This window comes from Antechinus flavipes, chromosome 4 (assembly GCF_016432865.1).
Source record: "Antechinus flavipes isolate AdamAnt ecotype Samford, QLD, Australia chromosome 4, AdamAnt_v2, whole genome shotgun sequence".
NCBI classification, from domain to species: domain Eukaryota; kingdom Metazoa; phylum Chordata; class Mammalia; order Dasyuromorphia; family Dasyuridae; genus Antechinus; species Antechinus flavipes.
Genome location: NC_067401.1, coordinates 52,435,539 through 52,453,885, shown reverse-complemented (window position 1 = coordinate 52,453,885; position 18,347 = coordinate 52,435,539). Strand labels below are relative to the sequence as shown.

General features: G+C 37.2%; 1 protein-coding gene and 1 pseudogene across 1 annotated transcript; both read left to right on the top strand.

Moving 5' to 3' along the window:
• The first annotated feature begins 2,966 nt into the window (after nt 1–2,966).
• LOC127561251 (phosphoglycerate kinase 1-like) lies at nt 2,967–3,658 on the top strand (annotated as a pseudogene).
• Nucleotides 3,659–6,711: 3,053 nt separating this feature from the next.
• Nucleotides 6,712–17,178, top strand: LOC127559330 (transmembrane protein C1orf162 homolog). Its single transcript, XM_051993037.1, has 7 exons — nt 6,712–6,926; nt 10,444–10,479; nt 11,308–11,355; nt 15,205–15,310; nt 15,729–15,826; nt 16,304–16,356; nt 16,670–17,178. The coding sequence occupies exons 3-7, from the start codon at nt 11,319–11,321 to the stop codon at nt 16,805–16,807; spliced, it is 432 nt and encodes a 143-aa protein (XP_051848997.1). The 5' UTR covers nt 6,712–6,926; nt 10,444–10,479; nt 11,308–11,318; the 3' UTR covers nt 16,808–17,178.
• Nucleotides 17,179–18,347: the final 1,169 nt, after the last annotated feature.

Sequence of the window (18,347 nt, the reverse complement as noted above, 5' to 3'; positions counted from 1 at the left end):
AGTGATTAGTTCAAAATCTCCCTTTCTCTCTTCTTTGGTTTTATTATGGTTTTTTTTCCCTTTTTCTGGACTTTTTTTTTTTTACTCAATTGACTTTATTAATTCTCCTATTTTGAACTTTCATTTTTGATTCAGGCTATTTAGTCCTTCTTTAATCTTTATGTTCTTCAAGTAACTAAGGTTTTTAAAATACCACAGCTAAACTACCCTTTAAAATTCCTTTTTGTCTTTATAGATCTTATTTCATTGTCCCTTTTTTCTATCGTGTTTCACTCATAAAATTGAGAAATCATGAGGCTTGAAGCATTGTTCCATAGCAGAAATTACTCTGTGTTACAACACTCTCTCAAAGAAAGTGGTCTCCTTGCACACTGAGTAGGCCTTAAGTAGACCTATTATAAGCCCCCCCCCCAATATAGGAAAGCTCTCTCATGGAAATCTCTCTACCCTTAGTTTGAAATTCCCCCATTTCTTTTCCCTTGTTCTAATCTCTCTCTTCTGCCACCTCTCCCATTATTCTAAAGTCTCTCTTCTTGTCCTATTACTTGGGTTTCTTCCTCTCATTGTTTACTTGTGAAATTTATTATAGTATCTCATATATCATTCATTTTTGTACCTTTCTATTCTATAATTTAATTGCATAAGATGCATTGATTCCTCTATGAGGAAGTGCAGAAGGTGGTAAAATTGAGTCCATGGTTTTCAAGCCTCCTCTTGCATTTTACAAACAAGGAAACTGAGGAAACATCATACAGCCAGTATTGAAAGCTGGATTTGAACTCTGGTTGAGTCCAGTTCAGCCACTTAGTTAGAAAAGGAACTAAACTTGTTATTTAGCTCCAGGGGGCAAAGCAAGGAGCAATGATTGGTTGGAAAATGCAAAGAAACAAATTTAGACTTGAGTAAAAAAAAATTCCTCACAATAACACCTATCTTTCTCTTTCTGACTCCTTCCCCTTTAATGAATTTCTTACCATCTCTGTGCTAATCTTGTCCCAATTTCTCTGCTGACCTCCCATCTTATATCTCCATTTGCTCTTCAGATATCTTGAATTAAATTAAATTCAACATGTCAAAACATAATTCATCTTTGCCTCTGAACCTTTCTTTCCTTTTCCCACAATTTAGGAGTCATTCTGTATTCCTCACTATCTCTAAACTCACCCCATTTGCCGAGGCTCATGGATTTCCCCTTTGCAACACCTTTCTTTCAGATATCTCCTCTCTCTCCTCTGGCACTGCCATTGCTCTGGGCCAGCCCTTATCATCTCATATTTGATTATTGCAATAATCTTCTGGTGGGCCTGCCTGCCTGATGTCTCTTCCCACTGCAATTCATCCTCCATTCAGCCACTAAAGTGATTGTTCTGAAACATAGGTTGACTGTGTCATTTCCCTACTCAACAAACTTCAGGGGTTCAGTGGTATTGCCTCCAGGATCAAATACAAACTACCAGGGGCTTTCTATAACCTCCAGGATCAAATATAAAGTGCTCTTTGGCACTCATTAAGCTTTATAACCTGCCCCCTCCTACTTTTCCCCTTTTCTGACACCTTACTAGCCGTTGTTTGATCCGGGGACAACTGGCCTCCTGGCTGTTCCATGAACATGGAACCCTCCCCAGTCTCTCAGTTCTGGCATTCTCTCTGGCCATCCCCTATGTCCAGCTGGAAAGCTCTTCCATCTCTGCTCCAACTCCTGACCTCTCTGGCTTCCTTTGAGTCTCAACCCCTCTTAATTCCAGTATCTTCCTTCTAATATTTCCTACTTGTCCTGTATATGGCTTACTATATAAAAATTTGTTTGCATGTTGTTTCCCCCATTAAATTGTAAACTCAAGGGCAGAAACTATCTTTTGCTTCTTTTTGTATCCCCTGTGTTCAGTATTGTGCCTTAATGTTTGGCTCACTGATTCATCAATGGTAGACCTGAGCTGCTCTCTTGTTGAAGACTTTTCGTGTCTGCCCCATGTAGCTTCTGGGATGTTAGGCCTGGTTCCAGTATGATTTCAGCACTCTTCAAGCCTGATGAAGCTGCTCACATTGGACCCCTTCCCAGTTCCATTCTAGTTCTTGTTTCTTTGGTTGAGCCAAGTCAGTTTCTGCTGCTTTTAGAAGATTTGGGAAGGATGAAATAGGTATTCTGGACAGAGCCTACAAATAGGTACTGTGTAGAGTCTTGGGAATCCCTAACCTTGGAAGCTGTAAGAGCCTATCTACCTTTTTTTTTTTTTTTTGGTGGCAAAGCAGAATAAATGTCTTCCTTTTTGCTGCAGGGGGTGGGATGTTTTGCCAGAATCACTTCAGTATAAGAGAATCCCTGGGTAGATCTCAAAACCTGTGCAGTAGGCAGTGACCCCAATGTGCAGAGCAGTCCCTATGTCAGGCAGGCTGAGCTCAGCATGTTGAGTTTAAGACGACTAGTGGACATCTAGTTCAAGATATCTGAAGGGCAAATGGAGATATGAGATGGGAGAGAAACTGGGACAAGATCAGCACAGTGATGGCTGCAGCAGGTAATCAGTGATAACTAGTCTCCTGGCTGTTCTAGGAACAAGACCCTCCATCTCTCAGCTCTGGGCATTCTCTCTGGCTGTCCCCTATCTCCAGCTGGAAAGCTTCTTCCATCTCTGCTCCAACTCCTGACCTCCCTGGCTTCCTTTGAGTTCCATCTCCTTTTAAGTCCAGTATCTTCCCTCTAATACTTGTCCTGTGTACAGCTGCAGCCAGCCTGTGATCTTCTCTCTACCAATGACCTTGAACAAGGTGGACTTGAAGGGGAAAAAGGTCATCATAAGAGTAGAATTTGATGTTCCCATAAAGAACAAAGAGATAACCCAAAACTCAAGACTGTTCTTCCTAGCCTCAAATACTTTTTAAATAATGGAATCAAGTCCACCATTCTCATAAGCCCCTTAGGCCAACCTGATGGTAACCCCATTTCTGATAAACACTCCTTTGAGTCCATGGCTGCCGAGCTCAGATCCTTGCTGGGCAAAGATGATCTATTCCTAAAGGATTGTGTGGATCTATCTATAAGAGTTCTATTGTTGGAGAATGTTTGCTCCCATTGGTGGTGGGTGGATTTCAGCTTTCTCAAGATTCTCGACAGCATGAAGATTGGAACTTCTCTTTTTGTTGAAGAAGAGCTCAAGATTGTCAATGACCTAATGGCCATTATTGGCTGAGAAGAATGGAGTCACGAAGACTTTGCCTGTTAACTTTGAAATGGCAGGCAAGTTTGATGGGCCAAGAATGGCCTAGCCCCATTGGTTTCTGGCATCCCTGCTGGATGGATGGACCCCAAGAGCAGCAAGAAGTAGGAGGAAGTTGTGGTCCAAGCTAAACAGATGGTATTGGAGTATTTGAGTAGAAGGGAAACCAAAGAGCTAATGAACAATGTGGTGGAGGCCACCAAGAGGAGCTACATGACTAACATAGTGGGGATACCGCCTGTGCCAAACGGAACCCTGAGGACAGAGTCAGCCGCTGGAGCCAGTCTGGTGCCAGCCTGGAGCTGCTAGAAATCAAAGGCCACTCTGGGCAATGTCTAAGGGATGTCACAGTCTTGCCTGCTGGACTTCCACATGCCCTTGCAGTACTTCCTGTTCCTTTCCTGGGCCTGAGGCAAGTTTCTCCCTCAAGACTTAACCAGTGACCAGGAGGTGGAGCAATGAGAGCACCAGAAGCAGCTGGGCTCAACTTTGTGTTTCCTGGGTGTGCCTGTTGTCAGATCTCACTGGAACTTCTCTAGTGTGTCTAAACCAATGTTGGGATCTGTAGAGAGTGTATATGTGTATTTATACATACATACAAACAATATATATATATATATATATAGTTTATATTTTGTCTTTAGAAAAGAAAATAAAGCTTCTATTAGTCACATCCTGTTGAAATAGTTTGTTCTGTTCAATTTTGTCAGGAATTGTCTTTGTCATTACTCACACACAGCATGAAAACAAGAAGAAATTGGGAGGGAGGAGGGAGATGGGAGGAGAAGGTTGACCTGTCAAATAAACATTTCCTAAAAGTGCCAGCTTTAAAAAAACAACAACAGCTCCCCAGCCTGTTAGTCATTTTGAGGACTCTATCTAAATGTGCAAGCTGGTTGGGTACTAAGTGAGGTTGGCATTCTTTCCCATTAATTCTTGGGCTGCAACTTTGTAGGGTTTCTTGTTTTCTTTTCCTCTAGTATCAGCTCTGTTCTAATTATGTTCTATGTACATAATTCCTCTTTAGGAGATTTTGGAATCAGTGGGGTTTGGAGAAAATGTTTAGTCCACCATCTTGTTGATCATATGACCATTAAATTGAGCAAATTAAATCCTGAAGATGGTTTCAATTTGTTTTAAGGAAAAACTAGTCAATATTTAGAAGGTGAGGAGGAATAGGGGCAGATAGTGTTTAGGGCATTACTTCTACCACAAAAGATCATCATAAATGACACCCATCTGTCTTTACAGATTGATTTCTCATTTTTCACTCCCGCATATGCCTTGTTCCAGAAAGCAATTTGAAATTATACTAAAAAGTGAATAAAATGGCTCCATTTTTCAACCCCAGATATCCCAATTATCACAGTCACATAGCCTATATTCATCATAGCACTTTTTGTGGAAACAAAGAGCTAGAAACAAAGTAAATTGACCAGAGAATGACTAAATAAATTATACCTGAATGTACTACACTACAAGGGTAGTGAGAGAATTTAGGGCAGAATGGGGAAAGTTAAATGAACTGATAACAGAGTTAAGTAAACAGAACCAGGAAAACAATATTGTAAATGGAAAGAATGACAACCAACAGTCCTAAATTTTGTCATTGTAATGGCCAAATATGGCTTGGAAGAAAAGATGAAAAACACCTCCCTCCCTTCTTCACATAGATAAAAGATTAGAGATGTGGGGACATTGTGATTGTTACACTTGCTTGATGTATTCATTAGTTTTGCTTTTTCTATTATTCTTTTTTATTTATATTTTGTGGATGAAGTGTGAGAAAGAAGTCATATTAGAAATTGAAGGTTAAAATATCAATTTAAAAAAAATTTTAATCAAGCCTTTGTCTCTCTCTCTCTGTGTCTCTTTGTCTCTCTGTCTCTCTCTCTCTCCATATATATGTATATCTGGCTTGCTTATCTTTGGAGAGCCTTTCTTCATACAGGAAATGCTCATACTTTTCACATTGTCACTTCTTCCATCAATCAACAAGCCTTAATCTATTACTATGTTCCAGGGACTGTGTATATAAAAGAGCCCTCATGGATTCTGAAGCTTATATTCTACCTCTCAGAATCCTTAATTCTCTTCAAGACCTCTCTGATCTTCCTCAGTCTTTAAAAATATATTTAAAAAATACATAAATACATATAAAATATAAAAAAAATTTTAAATGTCTTGTGCCAGGCATTATGATAAGGAAGGTTTGGGGAGAGAGATGGAGAGAAATAGAGACAGAGAAAGAGACAGAGACAAATAGAGAGACAGAGACAGATAGATAAGTTCTCTCTGAGAGAAATGAAAAGAGCACCTATACTCAAGGCCCTTATGTTTTTCTGCCTCTTGTGTCTTACATATTTATTATTCTGTGGCCATGTTGTTTTCCTTCCCTCAGAGGAATTGAAGACAAAGAACTGGATTTGCTTTTGTCCTTGAATTACCAGTGCTTATGCACAAGCATTTAATAAATGCCTGTTTAATTAAATTGAATTGGCTCATACAAACTCAGGATCTATGGGTCTCTGCACTGGCTATATGTCTTGGTTGGATGCTGAAAACTAAGTAGGATCATCAGTTGGATGGATGACCCACATTAAGTGGAGTTAAAGATGGAAGGGGCATAAATTGTCTATGATGAACAGGCTAATTTCAGAAAAGCCTAGAAACTTTTATATGAATTGATACTAAGTGAAGTGAGCAGAACCAAGAGAACATTGTACACAGCAACAACAAGATTATGTGATGATCAACTGTGATGGCCTTGGCTCTTTCCAATAATGTGGTGATTCAAGGCAGTTCCATAGATGTGTGACAGAAAGTGCCATCCACATGCAGAGAAAGAACTATGGAGACTGAATATGGATCAAAACATAGTATTTTCACCTTTTTTGTAATTGTTTGCTTGGGTATTTTCTTCTTTCTCGTGTTTTTTCCTTCTAACCTAACTTGTGCAGTTTGACAAATATGGAAAGATATTTAGAATTGTACATATAATCTACATCAGATTGCTTGCTGTCTTCAGAGGGAGGAGGGAAGGAAAGAGGAAGAAAAAAATTAGAACACAAGATTTTTCAAAGTTGAATGATAAAAGTTATCTTTGCATATATTTGGAAAAATAAAATACTATTAAAAAAAGAAAGAAAAACTGTCTAGTCCAAAGCCCACATTTTGCAGATGAGGAAACTGAGCCATTATAAAGAAAAACAACTTTCCCCCAAGTTACACAAAGAATATATGGCAGAACTAGGATCAAAATCAGAATTTTACCTGACCTCAAACTCAGTGACCTTTCTATTACTTAGGTAGGCCACCTATTTAGGGTGGTCTACTATTCTACTTAAGGCATTCAACAAACATTTGGCTGACTAAAAAAATCTATCTTTTTCTATTCTTCTTTTCTGTTCCTGTTTCAAGTTAGACTGACAAGTGACTATTGGGACATTTAAGGACCAAAATGGTTCAGCACGAAGCTCTGCTTATGAAACAAAGCCACTTGAAAGCACCCTCCCAGTGACTTACTTGTAAGAAGAAATTTAATGCTGAACACATGTGGAAGCTTTGCACTCAGTGGCTGGGTAGTATGATTGGTGGTTTTACAACAATATTTCCTCATTGTTGCAAAAATGAGCTGAGTACCTAAAAAAGGAAGCAAGTACGAGCAGTCTGACTTTTCTTCAATCATCTTACCAGAGTTTTGCTTTTAAGGTAAATTCATTTTTTATAATTCTTTCTTCGTTAGTCTAAAACAAATTGTTCTCCTAACAAAATCATCAGCTAAGTAACCTTTCTGTTTATTTGTGGTAAATCTCTGCCTGTTTGTATATACACATATATGTGTATACACACATATATACATATATGTCTATATATGTGTGTGTATATATGTGTGTGTGTGTGTGTGTGTGTGTGTGTGTGTGTGTGTGTGTGTGTATGTATTTGTTTGTTTGTTTTCAGGAAGAGGTTATCTTTAAAAGGTTAGGGAAATACCAGCATCCTGAAGGGTGATATTTGTATGACTGAAGTGCACCAGATTTTAGTCAAACAAAAATTGTTTTAAGGTATATTTCCATGCTTTCATATTGCCAGAAATTGGGGTTTTAAAATTAATTTTTAATTGTTTTCTCTTTTGTGTATATAAGAAGCAAGCACCCAAGAGAATTGTATGGCTTCTTCCTTTTATGAATTTACAGAATGATTTCAGTGGCTTTAATATTATTTCACAGGGACAGAGGTAATCCAATCAATGAATCAACAAACATGTATCAATCACCAGTTTTGTGTCAGACACTCTGATAAGTGCTACAAACATTAACAGTAACTGGTTTTACAGAGCTTGTCTTCTAAAAGGAGAGATACCATATACATAAATGTATACATACAAGATACACAGTAGATAGAAACCACAGCTGGGAAGATACTTGCAGCTGGTGACCATGGGAAAAGCTTCCCATGGAAAGTGGCACTTGAACTGAACATTGAAGGGAGCTAGAGAGTCTAAGTTGGAAGGGAGGAGAAAGGGGAATAGCCAGTGCAGAGATACAATGTGGTTTGTAAGAAACAGTGAGTGGCCCAGTATGGCTAGAGTGCATAACAGGAAATAATGGGTTAAACACTGGGAAAAGCAGGAAGGGGTGAGGTTGTGAAAAGAACAGAGAAATACACATCTGTGTATATATGATTATGTATACATACATATATACACATATATCTTTATTTGTGTGTGTGTGTGTGTGTGTGTGTGTGTGTGTGTGTGTGTGTGTGTATTCCCCAAGAAGGCAAGCAATCTGATAGAGGTTATACATGTGCAGTCATGGAAACATTTCCACATTAAGGTATATTGTGAAATAAGAAATAGACCAAAAGGGAAAAGCTACACAGACACACACACACACACACACACACACACACACACACACACACACACACCCATATGCTTGATTTGCATTCAGACTCCACAGTTCTTTCCCAGGATATGGATAGAGAGTATTTTCTGTCATGAAGCTTTTGGAATTGTCTTGGATATTTGTATTGCTGAGAAAAGCTAAATCAAATCATAGCTGATCGTCACAAAGTATTACTGTTACTGTGTACAATGTTCTTCTGGTTTTGTTCACTTAACTTAGCATCAGTTCAAGCAAGTCTTTCCAGGTTTTTCTGAAATCTGTGGACTTGGTAATTTTTTTTTTCCTTTTCTTTTTTTTTTTTTTGGTGAGGCAATTGGGGTTAAGTGACTTGCCCAAGGTCCCATAGCCAGGAAGTGTTAAGTGTCTGAGATCAGATTTGAACTCAGGTCCTCCTAACTTCAGGGCTGGTACTCTATCCACTGCACCACCTAGGTGCTCCGGACTTTGTATTTTTTTAAAAAGTACATTCATATTCCAATACATTCATATACCATAATTTGGTCAGCCATTCCCTCAATTTCGAATTCCTTGCCACCACAAAAAAAACTGCAGATGTCAATCCTTTCTCATTTTTAATTTCTTTGATTACAGACCTAAGAGTAGTTTTGCTAGATCAAAGTGTATCAGAGTTTTATAGTTTCAAATTGCTCTCCAGAATGTTTGGATCAGTTCACAACTCCACCAAAAATGCATTGGCATCCAAATTTTCCCAGTTTTCTGTAATATTATGTTCTATGTCATATTAGCTAATGATAAGTATGAGGTATACCTTAGAGTTGTTTTCATTTGTATTTCTCTAATCAATAGTGATTTAGAACATTTTTTATAAGGCTATAACTTTAACTACTTTATCTTAAAACTGACTGTTCATATCCTGTTTGTATGACCATTTATCAAGTAGGGAATAACTTGTATTATAAATTTGACTCTGTGTACATACACACACATTTAAGAAATGAGACCTTTATCAGAAACACTGGCTGTAAAAATTGTTTTCCATCTTTCTGGTTTCCTTCTAATCTTGATCGGATTGATTTCACAAACCTTTTTAATGTAATCAAAATGATATATTTTGCATTTCATAATGTTCTCAATCTCATTTGATCATCAATTCTTCTCTTCTCCATAATCTGACAGGAATACTATTTCTTGATCTTTTCATTTGATGGGTGCTTTTGTGTCTAAATCATATATCCATTTTGAACTTATCTTGGTAGGAGATGTTGGTCTGTGTTTAATTTCTGTCATACTATTTTCCAGTTTTCCCAGAAGTTTTTGTCAAATAGTGAGTTATCCCCAAAGCTGAAGTTTTTGAACTTATCAAACAATAGATTACTTCTGTGTCTTATGTACTTAATGTATTCCATTGATCCACCATTCTTAGCTAGTACCAAATAGTTTTTGATTGCTGCTTTTTAATACAGTATTAGATCTAGGCCATCTTCTTTTGCATTTATTTTTCATTAATTCCCTTGATATTCTTGACCTATTGTTCTTCCAGATGAATTTTTTCTAGTTCTATAATTTTGGTAATTAGTATGACAGACACTGAATAAGTAATTTTAGGTAGAACTGTCATTTTTATATTAGCTTGGCTTATCTACCAGCAAATGAAATTTTCCCCAATTGTTCAGATCTGACTGTGTGAAAAAAGTATTTTGTAATTGTATTCATATAGTTTTACAAATATTTTATGTTGTCTACAGTTATTTTAAATGTAATTTCTCTATTGCTGATTTTTAGTGGTAATATATAAAAATGATTATGTGGATTTTATACCCTGCAATTTTGCTAAGTCATTTCAAGCAGTTTATTCTCTAGGATTCTCTAAATATACAATCATATCTCTGCAAAGAATGATAGTTTTGTTTCCTCGTTGTCTATTTTAATTCCCTTTTCTTCTCTTATTGCTAAAGCTAAAAGTTCTAGTATAAAATTGAATATAATAAGGTGACAATTGTTTCATTCCTGATCTTACTGGCTAGACTTCTAGCTTATCCCCATTATGCTACTTGGTTTTAAAGATATACTTATAAACTTTTTAGTGTTTTTAATGGGAATGGGTGCTGTACTTTGTCAAAAGCTTTTTCTGCATCTATTGAGATCATATTTCTTTTGATTTTATTGTGACATGGTCAATTATCTAATAGTTTTCCTAATATTAAACCAGTCCCACATTCTTGGCATAAATCTCACATAATCATGGTGTATGAGTTTTATGAAAAATTGCTATAATCTCTTTGCTAATATTTAAAATTTTTGCACATTCATTAGGGAAATTGGTCTAATTTTCTCTTTGTTGACTCTTCCTGGTTTAGCTGTCAGCACCACATTTGTGTCATAAAAGAAATTTGGTAAGCTTTGCCCATTTTTCCAAATAGTTGATATAGTATTGGAATTTTTCTTTTATAAGTGACTTCTACCAAACATTTAATCAATTTTGCCCTGAAAATGTTAGTGGGTCTACTGATGGCTTATTAAAATTTTCTAACATGGGGTTCTATTAATCTGGGCTGTTTATATTTTTGTAAATAATTCATTTCTCTTAGCTCAGATTTACTGGCATGGAGTTGGGCAAAATTGCTAATTATTGCTTTAATTTGCTCTTCATTGGTAGTGAATTTTCATTTTTGATACTGGTAATTTTTTAAATAAAATTCATTTTTTAAATTTTATTAACCTCTCCTTTGAGTTTCAGCAAAGGAATTTATATTTGATCCTTGAGATATTGGGGAGGCACTGAAGTTCACTGAGTCAGGGACTGAGGGAGGTAATCAAATTATCACACTCTCACTTCAGGTAAATTGATAATTGATGAATTTGTAGTGGAAAAAAAACATTAGCAGCTATGTATGGCAACAGTCTAGGCAAGAGATGATTAGGGACCAACTGTGCAAAGTATATATGTATATATACATGTATAGACATATATAATATGCACATATTTTTTAAATTCCAAGATTTGGCAATTGATTGTGTGAGCAAGAAAAAGTCTGGGATAAACATTGATGGTGCAAACTGCTACATGATTTTTGAGCAATCCTCAAGATATATGGTCTGCAAAATAAGGGAGTAGGATTGGATTCAATTCTAAGATTCTTGCACACAATCTCAGACATAGGCAATTTAGGGCATTTCTACTTGCCAAAGTATTACTTTTGTCTTTTTTTTTTTTGCCTCAGAGGAACAAAGAATGGGATCAGGTGGCTCCAAATCAATGCCAACCACTGGTAAGTTCTGGCTGTGTAACCCCAATATTTTCTGTTGCCAGCCCTTATCCTGAACCTCAATTCTTATGATTTGAGTCTGGGGTTGCTGGTTATGGGAAACTGATCATTACATCCCTGAAGATTTGGGAAGAAAGTTTCACTCTAGCCTTAAGAGGTGAAAACAGGGAAATGAAAATGACCCTGCCCTTGGCCTATGAAATTGGGATGTTTCCTATTCTCATTTATGTAATAGCTAAAGTATAGTTCATTTGCCTTGAGTAGATAAAATTTCCCAATTACTTGTGAGGGGAATATTTACAGAATTAGTATTTCCCTCCCCACTTTTGACTGCTATAACTTCTTCATATATATAACTACTATACTACTAATATACTACATATATATACTAACATATACCTATTTTCAAACAGTGTTTATGGAATGCAAATAACCATGCTTACTAAAAAGGAATTTGGAAATTATATGTCCTCAATTCTCAGTAGGTTAAGAACAAAAATTCTCGCACAGGGATCCAGGAATTTTATTTTTATTTATTTTTTTTATTTTTTTTCTTTTATTTCAGTTTCTTTTGTAATTCTATTTTATGCATTTAAAAACATTTCTGAACTGTACATGTATAACCTATATTGTTATCTAGGGCAGGGGGGAGGGGGAAAGGAATAATTTGGAACATAAGGTTTCCAAAGGTGAATGTTGAAATCTTTGCATGTTTTGAAAAATAAAAAGCTATTAAAAATTCTTAGTAATTCTGAGTAATCTATAGGCTTCAACAGATTGTCAAAGGAGTCTTGATGCAAAAATCTAGCAGAAATGAAAAAATGAGCTAGAAATTGAGATTGGGATGAGATTGGGGTTTCTCGTTGGAAAGAACCCCAGCCTTAAGAAACAAGGCTTTATATATATTATATATTTATAACAACTCAGGTTTGAGTTTCAACTTGAACTTGAAGTTCACTTGAACTTTCTCTGGCTTTATGACTAGAAAACTAGTTTCCAAGACAAGTTGGATGCACTAAATGATCCTTGAGGTCTATTCCCTCTTTAAATTGATCTGTGAGTCAACAACTTCAAAAATTTTCTCATCTGTAAAAGGAGATGGACCAGGTGATTTTTTTTTTTAGCTTGCAATTCTAATCTCCCATGATTTTAACATCTGAATAGACTTAGGACTAAGTCATTTTTAATTCATAAATTATTCAATTTTATTAAAACCTTATTAAGAATGCACATGTCCCTTTCCTTAACCAAAAAGGGGGAAAACTTGCATCTTGATAACTATTTGTTCTTTATGGTTCACCCACATTATGCCATTCTGTTACTGCAGATAATTTGCAGAGTTTTGACTATATTCAGTTTACCAAGCATTTATTACTTGTCTGGAATAGGTACTATATTACCTATTGGGAATACAAAAAAAAAAAAGTTCCTGTCGTCAAGATCTTTCTACTGAGGAGAAATAAAATGTAAGAGAAATCCAGAATATATTCTGAGTCAGTACAAAGTAATTGCAGGGATAGGGATGGGATGGAAAGACAAGAGACCAAGAGAGACAGAGGGAGGGAGGGAGGGAGAGGGAAGGAGAAAGAGGGAGGGAGGGAGGAAGGGAGAAAAGGAAGGGAAAAAAGTAGGAAGGGAAGGAGAGAAAGGAGAGAGAGGGAGAGGGAAAGAGGAACAAATGAGGAAATCAGAAAAAGGCCTACTAAAGATGGTAGGTGGTAAACTGAGCTAAAACTAGGGATTCTCTGAGTTTAAGGAAACTCATGGGAATCAAGTTTGTAGAAACACATGGAAAAGTAGGTTAAGATATAATACAGAGTATATGAGGGGGAAGTCATGTACAATCATTCTAGAAAAATTGAGGTGGTCTGATAAGACTTATCCCAGGGATTCAAAGAAGCATCACTATCAGAGATATATGTTCTCTTCATATTTTGGCAACTATGTAGAGGATGGGTTAGAAACTGAAGACCATTTGGGAGGTTAGTGCATTAGTCCAGGAGGTGAAGAGGCCTACACTAAAATGACTGAATTAAGGGGGGCAGATGGGGGGAGATCTGGGGAACATAAAATTGACAGAACTTGGCAAACGAACATAGCGGGTGGAGGATAAAGAGAATTATATTTGGGAGTATAATGAATATAATAAGACTCGGCACTGATGAGGAACAACCAAATTGGAACACACACAGCTCCGAATCACTTCTAAGTGCTAGGGATATAATCGACAGCAGCTTTTCTCAGATTTTATCTAGCATGCACCCAAGCAGCATATACATTATAGGTCTCAAAAGGAAACTGGGAACTCCAGAGGGTTATTTCAGGCAAACGGGTCAGCCAGAGCAGAGGTGCAAAGAATGTGTTGTGAACAACAGCAAAGAGAGGCCATAGGGTAAGAACTTCATCAAAGATTCAGACGCATTGTCCCAGAAGTTTTCCAGTTTTAAGACTTCTATATTTGATTCTGGAGATCATAGAGCCCCCCTTAGAATTTGAGGTACAAATCAGGAAAACCATCTTGATGACTAAGATGGACAGCTGAGGCAAAGTGAACAGGGTGAGGCAGCTATTATGGAGAATGAGCCGGGTAAAGGCTGTGGGAGTGGAGATAAATGCCCAAAATTTGTGAAGGCACAACAAAGAACTAGACAAGATGGAGAGCAATTATATGTCTCGACTTGAATTAGGATGCTGTTTTCCTCAGGGAATCGGGATGAGAGATGAGTTTGGGGATAAGAATGAAATTTATCTCCAAAGTTAGGTAATGCCTTGATAATCCAGAAAAAAAGAATTTAGCAATCAGATAAGATGGGAAGAACTGGAGTGAAAACCCCAGTAGAAGAGAATCCAGAAGTAAAGGATGACCAAGGATGATGGGGAATGAGAAAGCTTGGAAAGATAACAGGGCCAAGATTAGATTGAGGTTTTTAAAGGTTAGAACTTGGGCATGTTTGTATTGTAAACAGTAGGGGAAAAGGTATTGAGATTGAAGACTTGGGGGTGATGATCAAAGAAAACTTCTGGAGATAGGATTAAGGACAGATATATCTGGGAGTATGTAATAAAGTTTTTATCATAAATGTTAAATGTCCATCCACAACCAAAATAGGTGAACAAGTTGAGGGATATATATTGGTTCAGTAAGATTTGCATTAGTCTTTGGCATATATATATACACACACGTGTATATTTTATTGTGGACACACACATAAATTTTTCTTTTCCCACGTCAGCCAAAGTATGAAAGATACAAGGCAGCATTAGTCAAAGTCTAAGCATTAGTCAAAGTCTAAATGAACTTATGTGCTGCTTATTTGCATAGATGTTTTATAAAAATAGAATGTACTTACATAGTATTCATGTGCTTAATTTGTGGCTTAAGACTCAGTGATAGGTGGAAGAGATCAGATTAGGGTGATAAGGATAAATTCAAGTTATTTCAGTAAGACAAAACTCTGTCTTGGCACAATGCTTGTAAATTTTTAAAACAGTTGACATTAAGACAGGCTCACAATTCCATGCTTCTCATTTGATCCTAACAACTCTTTTTAGTAAGGTCATTTTACAGATGAGAAAATTGAGACAGAATGAGCTCAAATGTCCTGTCCAGGGCCAGATAGCTATTATCTGGAGCAAAATTGGAATATAAGGGCTTCCTAAATCTAGTGTATTCTCTAACATTGTCTAAGATGGTATGTTGTTGGATTTGGGGGTGGGGTTGGATCCAGGATTTGGAATCTACTAATTACTAATACTTACTAACCCATTTCCCAATTCTACTTGCATTGTCTTCGCCTGCAGCCAACTTCTGAGGGACAAGGGGTTCCCTAACGTATTTATATTCCATTGTAGAAAAACCACAGAGTACAGCAGCATCTCCATCCTGTGATACTATAACAGCAGAATCTCCATCCTGTGATACTATAAATTGCCCAACTCCTAAAAATGATCTCTATGAGTAAGTTGATCTTTGATCCTCTTTACCTGGGGTCAAGAATGTTATTTTGTACTGGGAGATAATACCTCAAAGAGGAAAGGGACATTGAAATTTTTCACCAGTTTCCTTATTACCTGAACTTCATTCTCTAGACCTCCTCCCTCCCAACTTCCATAGTTTTCCCATTAGAATGTAAGCTGCTTGAGGGCAGGGATTGTCATTCATACATCCCCAGTGCTTAGTACCAAGGTGGTACATAGTATGTACTTAATGCTAGACTAATACTAGGGAGAGATCAGATTAGGGTAACAAGCCAAAGTTAAATTCAATGAATAATGTTCACATTTTATGCTATAGTAAGACAAGGCTACATTCTGGCTTGGAGAACAGGGGCTTGGGATTTCCAAGGACTCAATTTATTCCCTCTTTGCCAAAACAGAATATATCCCTACTTACTTGTGGCATTTTTTGTTGGGGTTCTTCTGACACTTCTGGTCACTGTTATTGTCTGCTTCATCAGGAAGAACTGTTCCAAAGGTAAGTGGTCCTTAAGAGGGGTTCAAAGACCCTTCTTTCTCCATAAAGCAGCAGTTGTAAATTACATATATATAATATATATATATAATTCTATATATATCTATACATATGTGTGTGTGTGTGTGTATATATATATATATATATATATATATATATATATATATATAGAGAAAGAGAGAGAGAGAGAGAGAGAGAGAGAGAGAAAGATTTTGGAATATAGAAAGTCAGAAAGTTCTGTGAAGGCAGGGACTGTGCCTTTCTATGTCCACTATTTTATTTTAGTGTTTGACATATAGTAAATACTTCAATATTTTTGTGAATTATTGGGGAAAAAAACCTGCTTTCTCTCTCACTACTATATTCAGATTTGAGGTTCTTAGTCCTGTTATTTCACACTATAGCCCTAAGTATGTGCTAGAGGGGAGATAGCTGCTGCTTTTTACAACTGTGAGGGGTCTCTTTTTGATCTTCTGACAGACCCAACCAGGAGCTCCCAGCAGATTTCCCAGACCTCAGACCCTTGCCACAAGGTAAGAGCATTCTGCCATTTAGACGACATTGAACTTCAAAGTGCCTTTATTTGTTGCATGGAATGGACAAGTTGGGCGCCAACACTTCCATCTAGACTTTTCAGCACCAGCAGCAGGAGCAACTTGTATTTTCTTGGATGCTAAGGCAGAGGATTTGAGGAAGACCCCTTCTGATATCTTTACTTGGCCTTAACCCTTCAGTCCAATGCTTTCCAGATCTCTGCTTTCTGATGACCAAATATCCCTTTGTTTTCATGGCTCCAGACTCAAATTAAATCTCACTCATTTCTCTTATTCCATGTCTACCCTACAGGGTTGCTCCACCACTGAGGAAGCCCTTACCTATGTGGACACGTCTCTCCAAGACTCAGAAGAAAAAGTCTACTTTGCCCAGCACCAGGATGGAGATTCAGATTCCATTGTCTATGCAAAAATCAAAGTGCAAACCTGAACCAGCCTTCCTAGCAATGGAAGTGAGGAGATACACTAGAGCTGATGGCTTTAGCCCTGGACTGTTTCTCTTACAGATTTTAGTCCCTTTCATTCTGTGAATCCCAACAATTCCTGTATAGTTATGACATATTTAAATACTTAATCTAATAATTTCAAAAGCTGCTAGACAAAGCATTCTCTAGCCATGGAAGGGATTGCTGATTCTCTGGTTCTGACTCCATCTGTAAGACCATGGAAAGTAGGGACTGTGTCTCTTATGTAGACTGCTATAGCTATAAACAGCATATAAAGCTCTGTGAGCTCAATTAATCCTTTAAAATAACTTTGGAGGAGCAGCTGGGAAATTCCAAATAAAGAAACCTGGTACAACCTTGTTTTTTCTCATTTTTTTCTTCCCCAAAAGATTATAAACCCTCAGGAAAGGGCATCAGTTGCCACAATGGCAAGGAAAAGACAGAAGCCAGAAATGGGATTAAGTTCAATTTCTAAGGGATTAGGAATCTGAGGGAGAAAAAAGATAGGAGAAAACCTGGGTAAAAATCATTATACCTTTCTTCTTATAGTAGACTCTTAGGCAGAGAAGAGGCCACCATGATGGAAATCAGGTTTGGGAAAATTCAACAGTATGCAGCAAAGAGGAACATAAACTAAGTCAACTGGCCCCATGATGGCAGTGGAGGATAACATAACTGTTCCTTTTTTCTGCTGAGCTGTTTAAGCAAGGGAGCTTTGGGTGACGTCCTCTTCCTCATCCTCCATACCTTATAAAGAGATAAAGCACAGGACCATACCAAGCCCGTATATAGAAAGGCCTCCCTCCTTTTCTCTTTCTCTGTGGTTGTGGGACCTGGGGTAAGATTGGACCCTATGAGGAGTGGAAAATTTCTAGCTCAAAAACTCAAGTGAATCATTCTTAAAACTGTTCCCTGATACATCAGAGCTTTGTCCAGCCTCCTCTAGCTTTTTGTTATTTGGTTCTGTGAGAGCCAAATGGAATCCTAGGCACCTTGGTGGGTCATTTGACCAGAAGGTTTTGATTCCAAGCTTCTCTAGGTCATTGGCAGACTGGTATTAATGTTTGTAATCTGACCATGTTTATAATTCTGTTTCCAGAATGAATTTATAATTTACTTGTGACACATAACTTATTGGTATCTCATGCATCAAAAGCAATGCCTTTAATTTTAAGCTATTGGCAAGCTGACGTCCCCTGGTATTAATAATGTTTGTAATGTGACCATATCTCTAATTCTGTTTCCAGAATGAATTTATAATTTACTTGTGGCACATCTTATAGGTATTTCACTCATCAAAGGCAATGCCTTTTAATTCTGATGAAAGCTGGTGCCCTCCTAAAGAAGTTTGCACACTAAAAAAGTTTAATAAAACAATTAAATGACCCATTAAACACCATCACCTACACTCCAGATAGGGTTGATTCCTAATCACCTCTAAAATTTTATGGTTCTATGACATCCTACCTGGGGTTCATAGAGCTATTTTCAGGAAAATTTCTATTGAGATAACCTACTGAGGTT